We start from the raw sequence: 19,487 nt of genomic DNA on the forward strand, positions 1-19,487 counted from the left end.
TATATCGACTTTGAATGTATTGCATTTTTGTTTGAATATGTGACAATTAATTGTTATATGTTAACTACCTACAGACCACCCTCCAAGGGCACCCCTGAGGAAGGAGTTCAGTTTATACTCCGAAACGCGTCGGGTCAAACCCGGGGGACAATTGGTCTAAGTTTCACTGTACCATGTGGAGTATTTTATAGTTTGCCTATTGATTTTATATTTCTGTATAAAATAATAAGTTTTTCTATTTTTTATTATTCCTCTTTTTTGTTATTTGTTTTGGTGCCTTTAAAGTCCCACCCAAGGGGAAGTTCTTTGGTTTGACTTTATCGTTCATTGACGGACGTGGTCTCTGTTCTTCATAACAGTAGGGACGTCCCCAAGCATTGCCATAAAAATGAGGGGTGGGAACAGCAGAAAATAATTCCAAGACTGAACCATAGCCAACCAGGCAACATAAGACTCATCAGAACAAGATGAGATCCACCTGAAAAAAACAAAAAAAAAAACAAAAAAAAAAAAAAAAAAAAAAAAACATTAAACACCCACAAAGGAGAATAAAAAACACCCTTAAAAACGGCAGCCTGCATAACTTTGCGACCAAAGGAGGCATCTGCAGATGCCAACACATCCACCTTGTAAAACTGCGTGAAGGTATGAACAGACGACCAGGTAGCCGCCTTGCAAACCTGAACCACAGATGCCCAACGGAGAAAGGCCCAGGAAGCACCAAGAGCCTGAGTAGAATGCGCCCTAACAGGGAAAGGTGGAACCTGCCCCTGATTGAATAAGCCTGCAAAACCGTCTGTCTAATCCAACTGGAAATAGTCGCAGCAGACGCAGGCAGCCCTTTCTTTGGTCCATCCGTGAGTACAAAGGGCGAATCTGAATTTCGAAAAGACTCAGTCGCCAAGTACACCGATTGCCAGAACCACATCCAAAGTATGCAGTGCAAATTCTTTAGGATGTTTAGGTTTAGGACAAGGAGGCTAGCACATTGTCCTCATTTAAGTGGAAACTGGAAACCACCTTCGGAAGGAAGGACGAATCCAGACGAAGCACCACTTTATCCCTGTGAACCACCAGAACGAAAGGACAACGCCGCCAGTTCCGACACCCTGCGTGCAGAAGTAATAGCCACCAAAAAGGCCTCCTTCTGGTATAAGGTAAGCAGGGGAATCTCCCTGAAAATTTTCAAAAGGAGGATTTTGGAGAACCGACGGCACCAAATTAAGGTCCCAAGGTGGCAACGGCGGTTGCACCAGAAGTGCCAAGTGTCGCACCCCCTGGATAAAGTTATGTACCAGGGAATGGGTAGATTAAAACTGACATCCTATAGCAGAGTGGGGGGGAGTATACCTCCTGGGACTGCCCATAGGCGTAGCCAGAAGTTTTTTCTGCCTAGTTTCTTACTCCTGTAGGGTGCAGTATAACCCTACTGTTATGAAGAACAGAGACTGTGACCGCCAATGAACGATAGAGAAACATTTATTCAGTCAGGAATCTGTTGCTTCCAGAGGTTTTTATGGTGACTCTGGATCTTCAGGTGCCAATTTGCCAGGACCATCAAAACTTCCTGAGATTTGCAGTCCTCACGGAAAACGGTCCACGCCATTGGCAGTTCAAAGCTCTTCCTTTTGGCCTCTCAGCTGCCCTGAGAATTTTATCAAAAATAATAGCCGAGGTCATGGCCAATTTTCGAATGCAAAGGATCTTAATCGTCCCCTATCTGGACGTTTTCTTGATCTTTGCTCAGCAGGAGGACCTCCTAAAATAAATCTAGAGTTGGTTTTGCAGACCTTCCGAACATTGGGCTGGAAGGTAAAAATCAAGAAAAATCTTGTCTAGTTCCTTCCCAGTCTCTTCCCTTTTTGGGTTACCTGAGATACAGTAGACCAAAAGATCTTTCTTCCATTAGAGAAGGTCTCAAAGCTTATTCTCTCTGTGCAGAATTTCAGGTTGCTCCTACAGACCTCCTTCCGCCAAAAAATGCAGTTATTAGGCTTAATGACCGCAGAAATTCCGGGAGTGCCATGGGCCCAGTTACATTCCAGAGCCCTTCTGTTTTTTCTTCTCTCTCATTGGGACTGCAGGAAGAGTTTTTTTAGATCAACTCCATCTTCCAGGCGGGGATTCTCTCGGTCTGTCCTGGTGGGAGCAGCGGGAACATCTGCAGAGAGGGAAACCGTGGGCACAGGGTTTCCCAATAAAAGTTACCACCGACGTCAGCAGGTGGGGTTAGGGTGCTCACTCAAGAGGGCTGGCAGGCTCAAGGGGCTTGGCTTCCGGAAGAGGTAGCCCACTCTTCCAATTTCAGGGAACTTCTTGTGGTAGGAAGAGCTTTAGTTGCACTGGACTCAAGGATCCAGGCAAGCGAGCTGTTGGTCCTTTCGGTGACGATTTGAGAGCGGTTCTCTTTTTCTTCTGCCTGGTACACATTGGTGGAGGTTTACCTGATCTTCATAACAACTGAGGGTCAGAGGAAAGGGGAGGGCCTTTTAAATTATGTCCGATTTGTGTTTCCTGTAGAGGGTGGAGCCAATCATCTCTCAAGTATTTGTTCTGGAAGATTAATGGAAATACCATTACCGGTAAGTCTAACGGGGGTTTTCTGGACAGAATCAGAGCAGACTTCTGGTAATATAGCAGCCAGCCGAACTCTTTTAGGGTCTGTATAGTGATCTCCACATCGTCCATCAAGGCAGCAGAGCACTCCGCTCGCAGGAGGTGGTCGCCCAGATAGCCCAGTACCGCAATTCCCCACCAATGTAGCAGCGTCAGAACCGGGGCCAACACTTTTGTGCATCCTTGATGTCGATAGAGGCAAGAAAATCCCCCTGATGTAGGGATGCCACCACCATGCGAATGGATTCCATTCTGAACTTCTGTATCCACACAAAGTAGTTCAGAGCCTCAGAGATCCAGAACTGGACTTACCTTGCCCTCCTTCTTTGGAAACGTAAACAGGATTGAATAAAAACCCTGAAACCGTTCCAATACCGGAACTGGGACAATCGCACCCTGAAGCAGCAGGTCTTGTACCGCCCCAAAGAGAGCTTGCAATCGGTCCAGGGACAGAGGCACATTTGAAGGGAAGAACCTTTCCAGAGGTCAAGAATGAAACTATCTTGTAACTGGACAGTATCACTTCATGGATGTTCACTTGTCGTTTACTGAGGAAAACGGGCCCGGAAAGCAGCAAAGACATCCCCTCACCCCAGGCATGGGTGAGGGAGCACCTTCATGCTGAAAGAGCCTTGTCCGTGGGTCTAGAGAATCGCGATCCTGGCTTGCCAGACCAGGACCACTTGGAACCTCCCGTGGAGGACTTGAAAGGTTTTGAGCCCTTGCCATTGGACCCTGAGGGATGAAAAAAAACTCTTCGCACGCCGGACCAACGAGAAATGGCCCGCCGGACTACACAAATATGGAGGCCACCCATTGAATCACATAGCCCACAGCAAAAAGGCCACTGCACGTAGCTCCCAGGAAGGCTGTAACAAAGGACAGGGGGGAACCAGGCAGAGGGTCCCCATAGTAGCCATCGGGAGGAGGAGGTTGTCCGGTTAACAAAAAAAAGGTCCTGTGCGAGTTTGGAGCAATGCACTCTAAACACACACAGCATAAAGTGGCATTCTGAGAACTATTTAGGATGCGACTCATAGCTGGTTTTTCATAGAAGTCGCTTGAAGACAGATTTGCATAGAACAGGGTTCGTACACATTTTTACCAATAAAATTCCATGACTTTTCTATGACTTAAATATTAATGATCTAATGTTTCATGAAATGTCTATGTATACATGTTAAATAAGAAGAAAATCCATGTTACACCCAGCATATTTTACTAAAATAAATTACAAGCTTTGTAGTGTACAGTCATGATGGATACGGTGCAACTGGACTGGAATGGATGGCACAGATGCACAAATGCGGCGCTTAGATCGAGGGCAGCTCTTTGTTAGGCCAAAGCAACAGTCCCACGAACAGGCAGAAAAGAGAGAAAGGCGCCACTCAGTGTAGCAGATGTAAATAATTTTATGGACACATTAAAAACTTACATGGAGGCAAGCGTCTATCTTCATAGCTCGGCATCCTTCCGGGTCTGCTGTGTTTCCATCCCTGAGGCTGGCCAGCAGCTGGGAGATAACACTAGGGGAGAACCAATCAGGGAACTCAGTCAGATTGAGGCGGTGGTAAAGTGCATACCTCACTGGAGGGCCGCACGAACGTGATGATGCGGGAAGCGGTTTCGGAGCATGGGAGCGGTTCATGCATGCTCCGAAACCGGTTGGTGGCGGCGCCCCACCCCCCGCGCGCGCCATCGCGTTCGCGCGGGCCTCACCTCACCGCTGCCTCGATCTGACTGAGTCCCCTGATTGGTTCTCCCCTAGTGTCCTCTCCCGACTGCTGGCCAGCCTCAGGGACGGAAACACTGCGGACCCGGAAGGACGCCGAGCTATGAAGATAGACGCTTACCTCCATGTAAATTTTTTAATATGGGTCAATAAAATTATTTACATCTGCTACACTGAGTGACGCCTTTCTCTCTTTTCTGCATATTCGAATATACAGTGATTGTGAAACAAATTTCCATGACTTTTCCAAAACTGTGTGGGTTAAATTATTTTCCAAAACTTTTCCAGGCCTGGAAATTACCATTTTAAAATTCCATGACTTTTCCAGGTTTTTCATGACCGTACAAACCCTGTTAGAAGTGGATGGAAGACACTATTGTAAAGAAGAGGATGGATGCATAGCTAGCATATGAAGGCAGATTGAAAATCGCAGCATTACTAAATTCGCAATGACCAAAGGGTTTTAACAATCGCACCTGAACTGCTAAACAACTATCTTCGACAATCACCCTGAAAACCAACATGAAAATCGCACTGCATAAAGTAAACCCTGCTGGGCTAAATGTAAAAAAAAAGGCAAAATTTTGTTCCAAACAGTGGGGAAACCATTTGGGCCAGTCAAATTCCTTTTGTCTTTTCATCTTCTATTTTACACACTCTCTCTTGTTCCTTCCTCTCTCTTGTTTTTCAACAGAACACTAGAGAGGACTTTCTTCAATAGTTAACATAGCCTACAATTGTTACTCTGTTTCTTTATAGCTACTATGTACATCCATTTTAACTTTTTTTTTTTACTTTATGTTTGCAAAGGAAACAATATGGATATAGCCATCATACAATTCTGGGTTGGGCATATGAAGCAGACTTTCCCTGTGATTCTTTTGAATAATGCTTAATGAATGTTCACTCATTACACAGTGCGAATTGATGACTTATTTTTCTTAAATGTTGTATATGACTATCTTTCCTTAACTTTTTTAAACAATAGTGAAATTGAAACAATGCAGCTGTGCTTAAAGTGGACCTTGCATAGACTCCATGAAAAAAATCCTGACATGTCACAAAAAACTGGTTGCTCCTTCTGTTCTCTATCCCCAATTCAGCTAGGGATTTTGCAGAGCAGTGTTGGCAGCTCTGCACATGCTCACCTTTCAGTGACCTTCTATGCTGAATATTTCTTCACTATCGCATCTGAGCAGCCCATGTGACTATAGAGTCACATGTGGGCATATACACAGTGGTAAATGACAACCCACTCCCTCCCTCCTCTTCTATGCCCACTAACCAGCTAAACACAATGGGGGGGGCATGGCAAAGCCTGTGACTGGCAGAAATATACGCCCAAACCATGTGACTGCCAAAAAATAATAATGATTTGATTTACCAGATATATATATTTGTATGACAATTTAAAACAGTTTACTGATATCGATTATTTTCGATCTGTATTCCAAAGACTGTTTTTTTTTTATTCTGAACATGTGTCCAGCAGTAGAGGACTAGAAGCTCCTGGGTCATGTGAGAGCTGTATATCAATTAGGAAAATGGTACTTACATGTTTTTTTATTATAATCATCCACATACCGAAATAGAAGGGACAATGTAAATTGAACAGACTAAATGCACATCCGTTGGTAAGCACTAGGAGAAACACAGCTGATGTGACAGTATAGTTTTTCTTTTCTTTTTGGTACAACGTTTATTGAAATGTCACAGGTGTCTCAATGCAGTAGTTTGCATCAATAACCCGCACTGAAAAAACAAAAAAACACATGCACTTCTTTTTTGCAGTGTACACTACCGCATCGCCTTGTCTTTGCGTTGGGACCACACCGGACAAAGGTACTCAGCACAAATGGTGTGAAATGCCCTAAACCTTTCATGACCAGAGGTAAATAATGCTTAGCTGCAATCCAGAAACTAGTCGGATTAGTTTCCGATTGTCAGTGCAGACCCAGAATGTCACTGACAGTCAGTATTGAGAACCAGTAGCCGTAAAAAGTGTTGGCTGCTGGATCTCAAAGGAGAGAACATATACCAACTTATCCCATATAGGGGGCATTGTAGCAGGGAACAGTAGGTGTATTCAATGCATAACAGAAACAGAAGTGATTACATTTGGACCTAAGGAAAGCAGCTAAAAAAAGTAAAAATATATGTAAATGGTCTTATTTTCTAAAAAGTTTATAAATGTATACAGGTTCAGGTCCTGAACCTCCATTGTCCCATAGTTCAGACAACTTTACTTATTCTCAGAGGGGGATTTTGCAAAGCACATAATCACATGACAGGAAACAATAGCCGCTACACCCCAATACAGCATCTGGTTATAGTAAAATGTGTACACCTCAGATTTGAGGTAAGCCGAGGGGACTTCTGACTTCTACTATAAGATATGCTAATTAATCCCTTCAAAATCTGTATTTACTTACCAGTCATCACCAACATTGAATGCGTTAAGACTTTTAGTGAAGCCTTGCATATTGTTGGGGCTCACTCTTTGCAGGAAATCAATGTAGTCTTCAGAGTGAAAGCGGCACATGTCATGCTGTGAAGCTTGATAGGGTTTAAAGACCTGCAAGACAATGTATACAAAGCAATTACAATAACTACATTCTCCAGACCTGAAAACTGCAGAAAGGAAAAGTGGTTGCCCTTATCTAGTCTTGTATTTACAGGAGTATAGCCAAAGCTTTTTTGGCTGTACTTTCCCTTGGGACCACAGGAGTGCAGTTCGTTCTGCACTCCTGTGACCCATTTTCAGCTAAAATCAGGCTAAAACCAGCGGTCAGCTGATGTCACAGGGCTAGACCAGCCTCTGAAAAGATCCCAACCATATGGTTGGGATCCACCTACATGCCTGGATCAGCAGTCATGACATCACTTCCGGGTTTTTTTTACACAGAGACCTGATCAGAGCCGAATGCAGCTTTGATCGGGTCTTCTTTGGCGGCCGTGCCGGTAGGATGCCCGGGTCAGACAGCCGACCGTCGGCTATGGACACACTCTAGCTGCAGGCATCACTCCGGTACAAGCACTTTCCCAAAATATCAGCAATATCGGTAACCTCAGGGGCCGATTCCGATATATGGGGGAAAGTGCATATCGGTCGATCCCATATATTATATATATATATATATATATATACATACACACATATACATATACACACACACACACATACATACACACATATATATATATATACACACACACCTCAAAAGAAATTAAAGAGACACTTTTTAATCAGAGTAAAGCATCAAGTCTAAGTTGAAACAAGTTAAACTCCTGGAATATTGATCTGGTCAGTTAAGTAGAAGAAGGGGTTGTTCATCAGTTTCAGCTGCTTTAGTGTTAACGAAATCAACAATAGCTGCAATAGATGGGTAACAATAAGACAGCCTCCAAAACAGCAATGGTTTTACAGGTGGAAGCCACTGTAATTTTTTTTCCCTACTTATCTTTTCTTACTATTTTTTCTAGTTTTTCACTAGTTTTGAATTTGGCTAGGGTCAGTGTCACTTATGGTAGCATGAGTCGATAACTGGACCCTATAAAGGTTGCACAGGCAGTCCAACTCCTCCAAGATGGCACATCAATACGTGCCATTGCCAGAAGGTTTGCTGTGTCTCCCAACACAGTCTCAAGAGCATGGAGCAGATTCCAGGAGACAGGCAGTTACTCTAGGAGAGCTGGACAGGGCTGTAGAAGGCCCTAACCCATCAGCAGGGCCGGTATCTGCTCCTTTGTGCAAAGAGGAACAGGATGAGCACTGCCAGAGCCCTACAAAATTACATTTAGCAGGCCACTGGTGTGAGCGGGTCCAAAAAAAAAAAAAAAAAAAAAAAATCAAAAAACAGACTTCATGAGGGTGTCATGAGGGCCCGATGTCCTCTGGTGGGCAATGTGCTCACTGGCCAGCACCGTGGAGCTCAACTGGCATTTGCCATTGAACACCAAAATTAACGGGTGTGCCACTGGCGCACTGTGCATTTCACAGAGGAGAGCAGGTTCACCCTGAGCATGTGACAGACGTGAAAGGGTCTGGAGAAGCTGTGGAGAACATTATGCTGCATGCAACGTTGTTCAGCATGACTGGTTTGGTGGTGGGTCAGTGATGGTCTGGGGAGGCATATCCATGGAGGGACGTACAGACCTCACCAGGCTAGACAATGGCACCCTGACTACCATTAACTATCACGATGAAATCCTTAGACCCATTGTCAGACCCTACGCTGGTGCACGACAATGCCCAGCCTCATGTGGAGAGAGTATGCAGCCAGTTCCTGGAGGATGAAGGAATTGATACCATTCACCTAAATTTAATAGAACACCTCTAGGACATTATGTTTCGGTCCATCCAATGCCGCCAGGTTGCACCTCATTAGGAGCGTGCCCTGACAATGTCAGGCAGGCATACAAGCACATGGGGGGGGGGGGGGGGGGCATTCAAACTACTGAGTACCGGGGGAGGGAAAATATCTAATTGGGCCTTACTCACTTTTGTTGCCAGAGGTTTGGACATTAATGGCTGTGTGTTGAGTTATTTTGAGGAGACAGCAAATTTACACTGTTATACAAGCTGTACACTCACTACTTTACATTGTAGCAAAGTATAATTTCTTCAGTGTTGTCACATGAAAAGATATAATAAAATATTTACAAAAATGTGAGGGGTGTACTCACTTTTGTGAGATATTGTGTGTGTGTGTGTGTGTGTATTATATAATATACACACACACACACACACAAAAAAACAGTTTTCTGTGTGTCATATTAAGACCATAATGCAGTGTTAAACTGCATTCCAGAGCAGTGCAATATTGTGCAACATGTTTGCATAATACCACACCGCTCTGCATGGTCCTGCATGTAATGTGCTGCTGTGCAGTTACATGAAGTGTTACTTTGTACACTTCAGATAAAAAAAAGGAAACGGTTATGCAATTAAACGTGCATCACAAAACCCCTGCCACACAGCACCGCAGCTCAAAACATTGTAAGGGCAGCAGCGGTTTGGGTTGCAGGGCAGAGTGAACAGGCCATAACAGAATAAAGATATTAAAAATGATTTAAACCAATATGTGCACAGACAGCAGCAGTCATTTTCCATGTGCACAGCAAGGAGACAGTGGGGTTGATTTACTAAAGGCAAATAGACTGTGCACTTTGCAAGTGGACCCACAACTCAAACTATCAGAACCAAATAAATCTGTATGTGAAAACAATGTAAACTAATGCCTCGTACACACGCATCGATTATTGGCTGGGAATATTCGGCCAACGTCCGATCGGCCGTTTTTCGGCTTGTTAGTATGATGCTCTCGACAACCGACTCCGACTTTTCGGCAGAAAAAAAATTTTTGTTGGCCGTCAACACAACGGCCGATTTTCCGTCAGTCAGTACAAATTTCGGCAGACAAAAATCTGATGAGCAAGACTGGGCATGCTCAGAGAAGAAAAAACACACGGAAAGTAAACCAGCACATGACATTTGTTGGCCGAGAAAATTCGTGTGCAGTCTAGGCACATTCCAACCAACAAAATACAACTCTGGACAAAAGTCGATCGGTCGGCCGATAATCGTTGCGTGTGTACGAGGCATTACATGCCTCGAGTCTTTCCCCGGATCCAACACACCCAGCTAGGGCTGCGGAATATAATCGCCAAATCGATGCATCGCGATGAGACCCTTCGCGATTCTGCATCAATTCGGGGTGACTGCAAAATCGATTGCTAGTGACGTCATTTCCGGGGGTGGGGCTGGATGAGAGTGGCGGCGGCGTGAGAGTGGCGGCGGCCTGGCTTGTGGAATACGGAGCTCCTCGCGGAAGAGGAGGAGGAGAGCAGAGCTATCAGTGCTCTGGCCCCGGGAGGGTTCGGGGCGGCCGCGGCCTTCCCAGCCAGAGATGGGACAGTGGAGGAAGAGGAGGCCTCGTCCGAGCCGGAGGAGAAGCGGCAGAGCCAGGTGAGGGGGCGGACAGGGGGAGCCGGACTATCTGGCATGGTCACAGCACAGAGCACAGCACAGAGCACAGCACAGAGCACAGCACAGAGCACAGCACAGAGCACAGCACAGAGCACAGCACAGAGCACAGCACAGAGCACAGCACAGCACACAATGTCACTGTGTTTAGTATACAATATCCTCAATATACTGTGACACATAAACCCAGGTTACACATTTTTCTTGTTGGGTTAATGAAAAGTTCATCCTGGCATTGAAAATGCTTTGGAAAGCAAGACCAGCAAAAAAAAAAGACTGATTTTTTCAGTGAAACCATTTAATTTGTTAGTTTTTTGAGACAAATATTATATTCAAGGAAATCTTACATGAGAGAATTATGGAGGCTGCCATGTCTGTTTTCTTCTGGAAATGTTAGTTCCCTCATTGTCATGCTGATCCTTTAGCTTCTATGGTTTCTATGTCACTGACTCAAAACAGAGTAGATAAGGAAGTATAATTAAATCCATAAACAGCCAAGTAATTAGCAGAATCAGGAGGAAGTCAGCAATGGCAGCTCCAATATTTCTTCTTCCATTGTACTCAATGGGCAGTGCCTAGGGCAGAAAAGTTAAATGGGGCAGCACCAAGCCCCCAAATTCAATTTTTTTTAAACTTTGCTTCCCACTTCTGCGCACCTTTGGACAAATGTGAATAAATTCAGAAAGAGAGCTGTAAGAGGGCAGGGTTGTAAGGTGATATTAAAAGTAGTCAGAAGTCCTTCCTTCAAGACAGTAAATCTGAAACCACCTTTCTGAAACATTTCCCCTTTTTGTACATGTACAATTGAAAAGTAGGGAACAGGCACAATATATTCCTCTGTATTTACCCTTCACTGTATACATACCTTCTTATTACTCCTCTGTATACATTTTCTCCATATACACTGATCTATAAACATATCCTCTATATACTAATCTGTATACATATACTCCCATATACCCCCACCTCCTGTATTCACCACCATACCTGTCCCCATCCCTGTATACTCTACCTCCCTGTCTATACTCCATCCCTAGTATTTACTGTACCCCTTCCATATCCTTTCTCATCACTGTTGTGTACTGTACAGGGACAGCACAAAGACTCAATGAAAGTACGCTGGATTCCCTTTAAAAGCACACAATACTTCTTACAAAAAAATTATTATTTCATTATTTTTCATTTCTTGTGCTTTCCTTGCAAACGGATAAACAGTAATCAGTACTAGACCAAATGTAACCAATAAAGATGATTTCTAGGAATAATCTTCCTGCTTCCCAGCACATTGTGTACAGGGAGAATTTATCAAGAAAATATTGTGTCACTGAGTCTAGAGTTAGAACACATAAAAGTGCCAGGTATGACAGTTTTCAGAGTTTTATGGATCCATAATCCCTATTTGAAGGAGCCTCATCAGTCTATCCCTGAGGAGACCCCCATCCAATGCCATGTATATAATATATATCACATCCCTGATATCCCTGAGGAGACCTCCATACACCAGTGGTGTATGGAGGTCTCCTTTAGGGATATCCAGGATGTGATATATGTATGGGGGTCTCCTCAGGGATGTGATATATATACATGGTGGTGTATGGGGGTCTCCTCAGGGATGTGATATATACCCATGGGCTGGGCATGGGCATTGGGCAGTAATCGTGATGCATCGCGGAATCGAATCGTATCGAATCGTGACCCTAATAATCGTAATCAAATTGAATCGTGAGGTAGGTGAAGATGCGCAGCCCTACACCCAGCTACCCTTGGCCCCAACCTGCCTTTCCATTTAAAAACAAAGCGTCATCTTTTTCCTAGTTCTTTGTGCTGTCCCACTGATGAAATCTGTGCCAGATCTCACCCATGTGCGTGATGTGAGAGCTGACGCTTGTCAAAGTTAAAGGCATTTTTCCCTGAGACCTCAGGAAAGAGGTCTTTTTAGCTCTCCCAAGATGCAAGAACTGCCTCGAAGGCAATGGCTACATCACCTATAGCTCCCATTATGTCGTGTGTTGTAAAAGAAAGCTTTTAGATTCTACTACAGGTACTGCAAGGACCCATTCACTCCAGGTGTGGTTGGACTGCGTTGGGTGGCTATTCCAGCTCAGTTTCACCACAAGACAAAGCAAAATGCCTTGTTTCCTACCTGCTCAGTTCACAACACCATGCTGCAAATAAAGGTCAGCATGCACAACCTTTTTCAGCAATTGACCACCTCACTTTGCGTTTAACAGAACCTGATGAAATGCAATGCTCTCAATGATGTATAATAAAAAAAAAAAAAAAAAACACAGGGGTGGTACAGCTATGAAATGTGATACTTACAATCATCTTTTTATACAGCCCATAGTGAAGAACCAGACTGTGTGTTAGAGCCAGACGGTGTGGTTTCATGGGATGACCTGTCCCTGAAAAAGTTGACAAATGTTATTTTTGTATAAGGTTTCTCTATTAACATCACATAATAAATTGTATCTATAAGGGCTCATTCACACAGATGTTAAAATGCCACATACAGATGTTAACAGTGTGTAGATTTGTACGCATCTGTACACAGGTATACAAATCTTTGGGCCCATTTAGTCAGCAGCGCTTGGCAGCATATTGTAGTGCTCTAGTCAGCAGGGTAAAAAACAAAAAAAAATGGAATAAACCAGAGCTCAGAGCTATGTCTGGGACTGTATTTAACGCTGTATGCATGTAATGATTTTTGGAAACATTTACATCCACAGCACATGAAACTTATTGGCCGCCACCGCTGCACAGGTCTGACATTTACAATGTGTAATCAGCAGCACTTTTGCCACTGAATATGCACCCGCGATATTTAACGGCTTGCCCTGAATGGGTCATTCATGCAGTCGGTGCATTGGCGCAGAATGACCATCCTTCTGTCATTCATAAATTACTTGCAGGGTCATTGTTAACGTGTCGGCTCCGAGTAGCAGTGGCAGCAAATACAATTCAATTACACTGTACATATGTAAATGCTCCACAAGAATTACCGGTGTACAGCATATGTACAACTTTCACGCAGAATCTTGCTGCAAGGGTAACTTTCATAAACGAGCCTGAATGAGCCCTAATATAGTACAATGAGCAGTGCACAGCATACGTTTTCATATCACTTAGACTGAGTTCACGTCTATGCGTTTGAAGTAGTAATAAGTGTTGTACTTGCATTTAGATGGGCACCCAAATCATTTCCTATGAGCCATCAACACATCAATGCACCCAACCTTTTAAAACACCACCATACAGAAATATGAATACACATGAGCTGTAATATGCTGCGTAATCCAAAAAGTCCAAGGTCGTTTTTTTTAGTGTGTTGAACCCTGTCAAGGAGTTTAAAAGGGAATAAATTGGCCTCACAATGCAATGGGAGTTAAAACACACGCACACGTGTGCATATGACCCCAAAGGATTATTTTTTTTGCGTTTTTTTTTTTTTAAACTAAAGTGAAGTCCACACACAAGCAGCAGCCACCTCTCTGAGCAAGCCCGGGTGAGCCGGGCATGGCTGGAGCAGCGCTGGCTGAGGCCACATTCATCTACATACTAATGCACTGGGTTGGGGAGCAACGCCTTTTCTCCGCTTTGATAAGCCACCTTGTTCAATTTATTCATAAACAGCATTGAGGAAGGGATCAGTAGTTCGTTATCAGTTTTTGCAGATGACACAAAATTGGCCAGGGCAATAACTGCACAGCATGAAGCAGATATCCTACAGAATGACCTGGACAAAATTACGGAGTGGGCAACGACATGGCAAATGAGGTTTAATGTGGAGAAGTGTAAGGTTTTGCACTTGGGGACCAAAAACATAAAAACACAATACACGTTAGGAGGGGAACCCTTGGGGGAATCAAAAATGGAGAAAGATTTGGGAGTCTTAGTTGATGATAGATTAGGCAACAGCATGCAATGCCAAGCGGCAGCTTCCAAAGCCAACAGAATATTAGCATGCATAAAGAAAGGGATGTATTCCAGAGATAAGACTATAATCCTTCCACTTTATAAAACTCTGGTCCGACCGCATCTGGAGTATTCTGTCCAGTTCTGGTCGCCAGTCCTCAGGAGGGATGTGTTGGAGCTGGAGAAAGTCCAGAGAAGGGCAACTAAACTGATTAGGGGGTTGGAGGACCTTACCTATGAAGAGCGGCTGCAATCGCTCGATTTATTTTCCCTGGAGAAAAGACGTCTGAGAGGGGACGTGATAGCAATTTATAAATATCTTAATGGGGATCTCAGCTTAGAAGAAAAGCTGTTCATTCGAAGGAATTGCATGAGGACTCGAGGACATACAATGCGATTAGAGGAGAAGCGTTTTAACCTCAGGCAACGTGGGGGGTTCTTTACTGTTAGGGCTACAAGATTGTGGAATTGTCTACCACAAGAGGTGGTTTCTGCGGGTAGTATGGTGACTTTCAAAAGACTCTTAGACTTACATCTCAAGGATCAGGAGATTGAGGGCTATGTTAGATGATTACAGTCACACACACCTACACAGGTTGAACTGGATGGACTATTGTCTTTATTCAACCTCGCCTACTATGTAACTATGTAACATTATTCAGCCACACTAGTACATTTATTAGATATGTTGTGATCATTCACAACAATCAACGTAATCAAAATACATTAAAACACAGTTATAAATAACCGACAAGGTACAAAAAAATTCTGCACTGTATTGTCATGTCTATAGCTACATAAAATATTGCTAACCTTAAATAACAAAATTATTATTAATATATGTGGTGCAGGTTTAGTATAAGAGAAGTGCACCCTCCGCCAGAAAAAAAAGTTTTATACTCACTCTGGTTGGTGCCATTCCCACAAAAAAGACCTGCATGACAAAAAAAATTAGAAAATGGAGGAGGAAAAATTGAAGAAAGATAAGAAAAAAATGAGGTAATTAAAAAAAGAGGGGAAAATGAAGAAAACAAACAAATAGAACAATGGACCCCAGGTAGGATCTTTTGAGATACAGATCCACATCCCACCTATGGTTCAAACCACCCAGGATGCAAACTCAAAGATCCAAAAAAAACTCCCGCTCAAGGAGTCTCCTATGTCTATTGCCTTCTCTGGGTTCTGGCGCTACTTGTTCAATACCACAAAAAAATGAAGGACTTCATATTCCCCATGTGGATCTCCTAGAAATGTTTGGAAGCTTGAGAAATGTCCTTTGCATGCACACTGTCTCTGTGTGAGGAAAAGAGAGCCGATAACCGACATGTCTGACAGGGCACAGTGAGTAAATTGTTTACATTGATCATTAGTGTCCTGACTATCTGCGCCTCCTCACCAGTGCAGCCTATCTGCGCCTCCTCACCAGTGCAGCCTATCAGCGCCTCCTCACCAGTGCAGCCTATCAGCGCCTCCTCACCAGTGCAGCCTATCAGCGCCTCCTCACCAGTGCAGCCTATCGGCGCCTCCTCACCAGTGCAGCCTATCGGCTCCTCCTCACCAGTGCAGCCTATCGGCTCCTCCTCACCAGTGCAGCCTATCGGCTCCTCCTCACCAGTGCAGCCTATCGGCTCCTCCTCACCAGTGCAGCCTATCGGCTCCTCCTCACCAGTGCAGCCTATCGGCTCCTCCTCACCAGTGCAGCCTATCGGCTCCTCCTCACCAGTGCAGCCTATCGGCGCCTCCTCACCAGTGCAGCCTATCGGCGCCTCCTCACCAGTGCAGCCTATCGGCGCCTCCTCACCAGTGCAGCCTATCGGCGCCTCCTCACCAGTGCAGCCTATCGGCGCCTCCTCACCAGTGCAGCCTATCGGCGCCTCCTCACCAGTGCAGCCTATCGGCGCCTCCTCACCAGTGCAGCCTATCGGCGCCTCCTCACCAGTGCAGCCTATCGGCGCCTCCTCACCAGTGCAGCCTATCGGCGCCTCCTCACCAGTGCAGCCTATCGGCGCCTCCTCACCAGTGCAGCCTATCGGCGCCTCCTCACCAGTGCAGCCTATCGGCTCCTCCTCACCAGTGCAGCCTATCGGCTCCTCCTCACCAGTGCAGCCTATCGGCGCCTCCTCACCAGTGCAGCCTATCAGCGCCTCCTCACCAGTGCAGCCTATCAGCGCCTCCTCACCAGTGCAGCCTATCAGCGCCTCCTCACCAGTGCAGCCTATCAGCGCCTCCTCACCAGTGCAGCCTATCAGCGCCTCCTCACCAGTGCAGCCTATCAGCGCCTCCTCACCAGTGCAGCCTATCAGCGCCTCCTCACCAGTGCAGCCTATCAGCGCCTCCTCACCAGTGCAGCCTATCAGCTCCAATCAAGGAAGAAGAAAAAAAAAAGGACTGAAATAAAATATTGCAAATAGGAAAAACATTTGTTATTTTCAAAAATGTTGGTCTTTTTTTGTTTGTTCAGCAAAAACAAAAAACCCAGTGGGGATACCACCAAAAGAAAGCTTGATTTGTGTAAAAAAAAACAAAAAGGTAAAAAAATGTCATATGAGTACAGTGTGCACGATTGTGCAATTGTCCTTCAAAGTGCAACAGCGCTAAAAGCTGAAACTTGGCCTGGACAGTAAGGGGGTGAAAATGCCCAGTATTGAAGTGGTTAGGGCAAGGTTTTTAATTGAACTGACTAGGGATGCACCGATCCGATATTAGGATTGGACATCGGCGCTGATACTAACACAATGGCTGGATTTTGGGGTCGGGAAATCGGTAAAATTAACCGATTCACGGGCCGACCTGGTTTTGCTGAGTCCCGGCTCAGCTGTCCCTTACTTGGTGTAGTAGTAGTAGTATGGGATGAGAGCCGCTACTTCCTTGGAAAGTCCGGCTCACAGGCGGACTGATATCAGATGCACTCCGCCTGTGAATAGAGGAGCCATACACATGAAGCAGCGGCTTTGCTCTGTATTGCAGCTGCATGCATATTGTGTATGTGTGTAGTTCCCGGATCGGTTTCGGCAGATACACAAAGCCAGATATCGGTACAAGAAAAGTCGGATCGGTGCACCCCTAGAACTGACTACTTTAAGATAAATATGGCATGGGTTATTTTAAAGGTAAACATGCATAGAAGATCCCTGAAGTGATGGATACATCTGTACACCCAGCACTCACACAGCACAATAGACACTCTGCCTAGTGCCCCTAGCCTAGGATAAGCCACAATTGCCATGCACTGACACAGGCAGCAGACACTCAGCCCCAGGATTAGTACAGGCAGCAGACACTCAGTCCTAGGACTAGCACACCCAGTCGGCCAGCTTCCCAGTAAACACACATCATATTGTATTCTCACACACCAATAGCCAACACACACTCCAGCGTGCCGGTACATCTCCACGCACCCTTTCTCTCACCATAGTGAAAGTTTCCGACGTCCGGATCGTAAAAATAGGCGACTGTTTTGGACATATTGCTGAAATAAGACCTCAATACCTCCCAACAACTAATGCAGGCACTGAATGCCGCCACTTCCGCTAGCGCACAGGAATTACGTCACTCAGAAAGCGCAGCCGACCCCCCCCATCACCATTCGCGTCACTAGTTACCAGGCAGAACTCGCTCACAGCCCAGAAAGGCGGGGCCAGGGAGTGGGTGTGAGGATGGTGCAGAGCTGTCGTAGAGGAAATAGGGGAGTTCAGGGAGGATCTGTAAGCGTTTAGTATGTGCGCTGCTCACAAGGCTGAGCTACGATATACTGTGAAAGCAGAATAGCAATAATCATTGATTACATCATACAACATCGTTGTATGATGGCTGGGGGCCTTTCCCTGGTTAATAAGTGTATGTGAATGCCATGTAACATGCTGGCAGTCAGTCATCTTATAAGGCGAATTCCACCATTTGCAAAAATAATTATAAATGCACAAATTTTTGCAGAAATAAGAATGTGCATATAATATTTCTTTACAAATGAGCCTGTAAAGCAGTGGCCTCCAAACTGCAGCCTGGGGGCCAGATGTGGTCCTTTGCTTTCCTGCATCTATCTGGCACTTGGGGTATTATTCCCCCACTGTCTGCAATGGTGCAGTGTCAGGATAAGGTCATCTAGAGCTCAGGGCGAATATACCAAAATGCCCCCCCCCCCCCCTCCAAGCTGTTTGAGCATTAAAAAAGCACTAATTTGTATGCTTACCCCCTAAGCATAATTTCCCCTCCTCCCAAGAAAAATCCACCCCTTGCTGAAACCCCCTCTCAGCACGAATCATTGCCCCCCCCTCGCATCCCTCAAATCCTCTCCTTCACCATATGCTCCCAGCATAAATCCAAGCCCTCGTAAAATTTCCCCCTCCTAGTACAAATCCTCTACCCCTCAAATGTCCCCTCTGAGCACAAGACTTCTCCCTCCCACTCCAAATTCCCAGTCCCAGCTCAAATCCCCCCACAAATTCCCCCGCCTAGCAGAAATACCCGCAATCATCCCTGCTAGCACAAATCCCCCCCCCCCAAAAAAAAATCCCCTCCTAGCTCAAATCTTTTTCCCCCACCCCCCAACATAAATGCCCTCAATTCACCACTCCTAGCACACCTCCCTATATTTCCCCTCCTAGAACAATTCCTATCCCCTGCTGCCCCGTAAATTCCCCCTCCCAACACAAATTCCCTCCCCTGATTTCCTTGTGGGCCCCCCCCACCTCACATGAGACCACAGTGCCCAGGACAGTCACCCTCCTGCCCACCCCTTGTCCTGGCCCTGCAACAGTGGGACATAGTTCCTGCCACTGACACCGACAATGGGCCACTATTACTCCCATTGACACCAATGATGGGGCACTATTCTTCCCATTGACGCAAATGATGGGGCCAGTGTTGCAAACCCCAGAAGTAAAATTTACTGACAGGACGCCATAGTTTACAAACGGCACCAATTTTTTACTGGCAAAAATAATGAAATTTACTGACAGAGCCACAAAAACAATATTTCTTTATTTACATGAAGGTCAGATTTATATAACCCAGCCAGCACAGAGTTCCCCCATATATCCGAGTCTGCAGGATTCCCCCTTACAGTGCAAGGGAACTCTGACATAAAGCGGAATGCTGCAGATCATAATTTAAGGTGGCACTCTGATGTAAGCGGGGGCTCTGGTGACCAGAAACCACCTTATATCACCGCGTTTCCCTTTACATCAGAGTTCCCACTTACATCAGGGTCTGCAGCATTGCCTTTTACGTCAGAGTTCC

The 19,487-nt window shown here is 45.2% G+C and overlaps 1 protein-coding gene across 5 annotated transcripts in view; it reads right to left on the minus strand.

Moving 5' to 3' along the window:
* The window catches only part of HDAC3 (histone deacetylase 3), a gene marked incomplete at its 3' end in the record, with an annotated part of 65,283 nt that extends 47,494 nt beyond the window's left edge, over positions 1–17,789 (minus strand). For 2 of the 5 annotated variants that reach the window (XM_082255570.1, XM_082255571.1), the window contains exons 1-3: positions 17,660–17,789; positions 12,657–12,739; positions 6,781–6,923 (exon numbers count right to left, since the gene is read on the minus strand). In XM_082255570.1, the coding sequence (XP_082111696.1) occupies positions 6,781–6,923; positions 12,657–12,739; positions 17,660–17,714 (281 nt within the window). In that variant the 5' untranslated portion in view covers positions 17,715–17,789. Of the gene's footprint in view, positions 1–6,780; positions 6,924–12,656; positions 12,740–15,153; positions 15,184–17,647 lie in introns of all 5 variants that reach the window. The other 3 variants (XM_082255568.1, XM_082255567.1, XM_082255569.1) reach the window with 3 other exon arrangements.
* Positions 17,790–19,487: the final 1,698 nt, after the last annotated feature.

This window comes from Pelophylax lessonae (genome assembly GCF_965119305.1).
Source record: "Pelophylax lessonae genome assembly, chromosome: 4".
Lineage (NCBI taxonomy): Eukaryota > Metazoa > Chordata > Amphibia > Anura > Ranidae > Pelophylax > Pelophylax lessonae.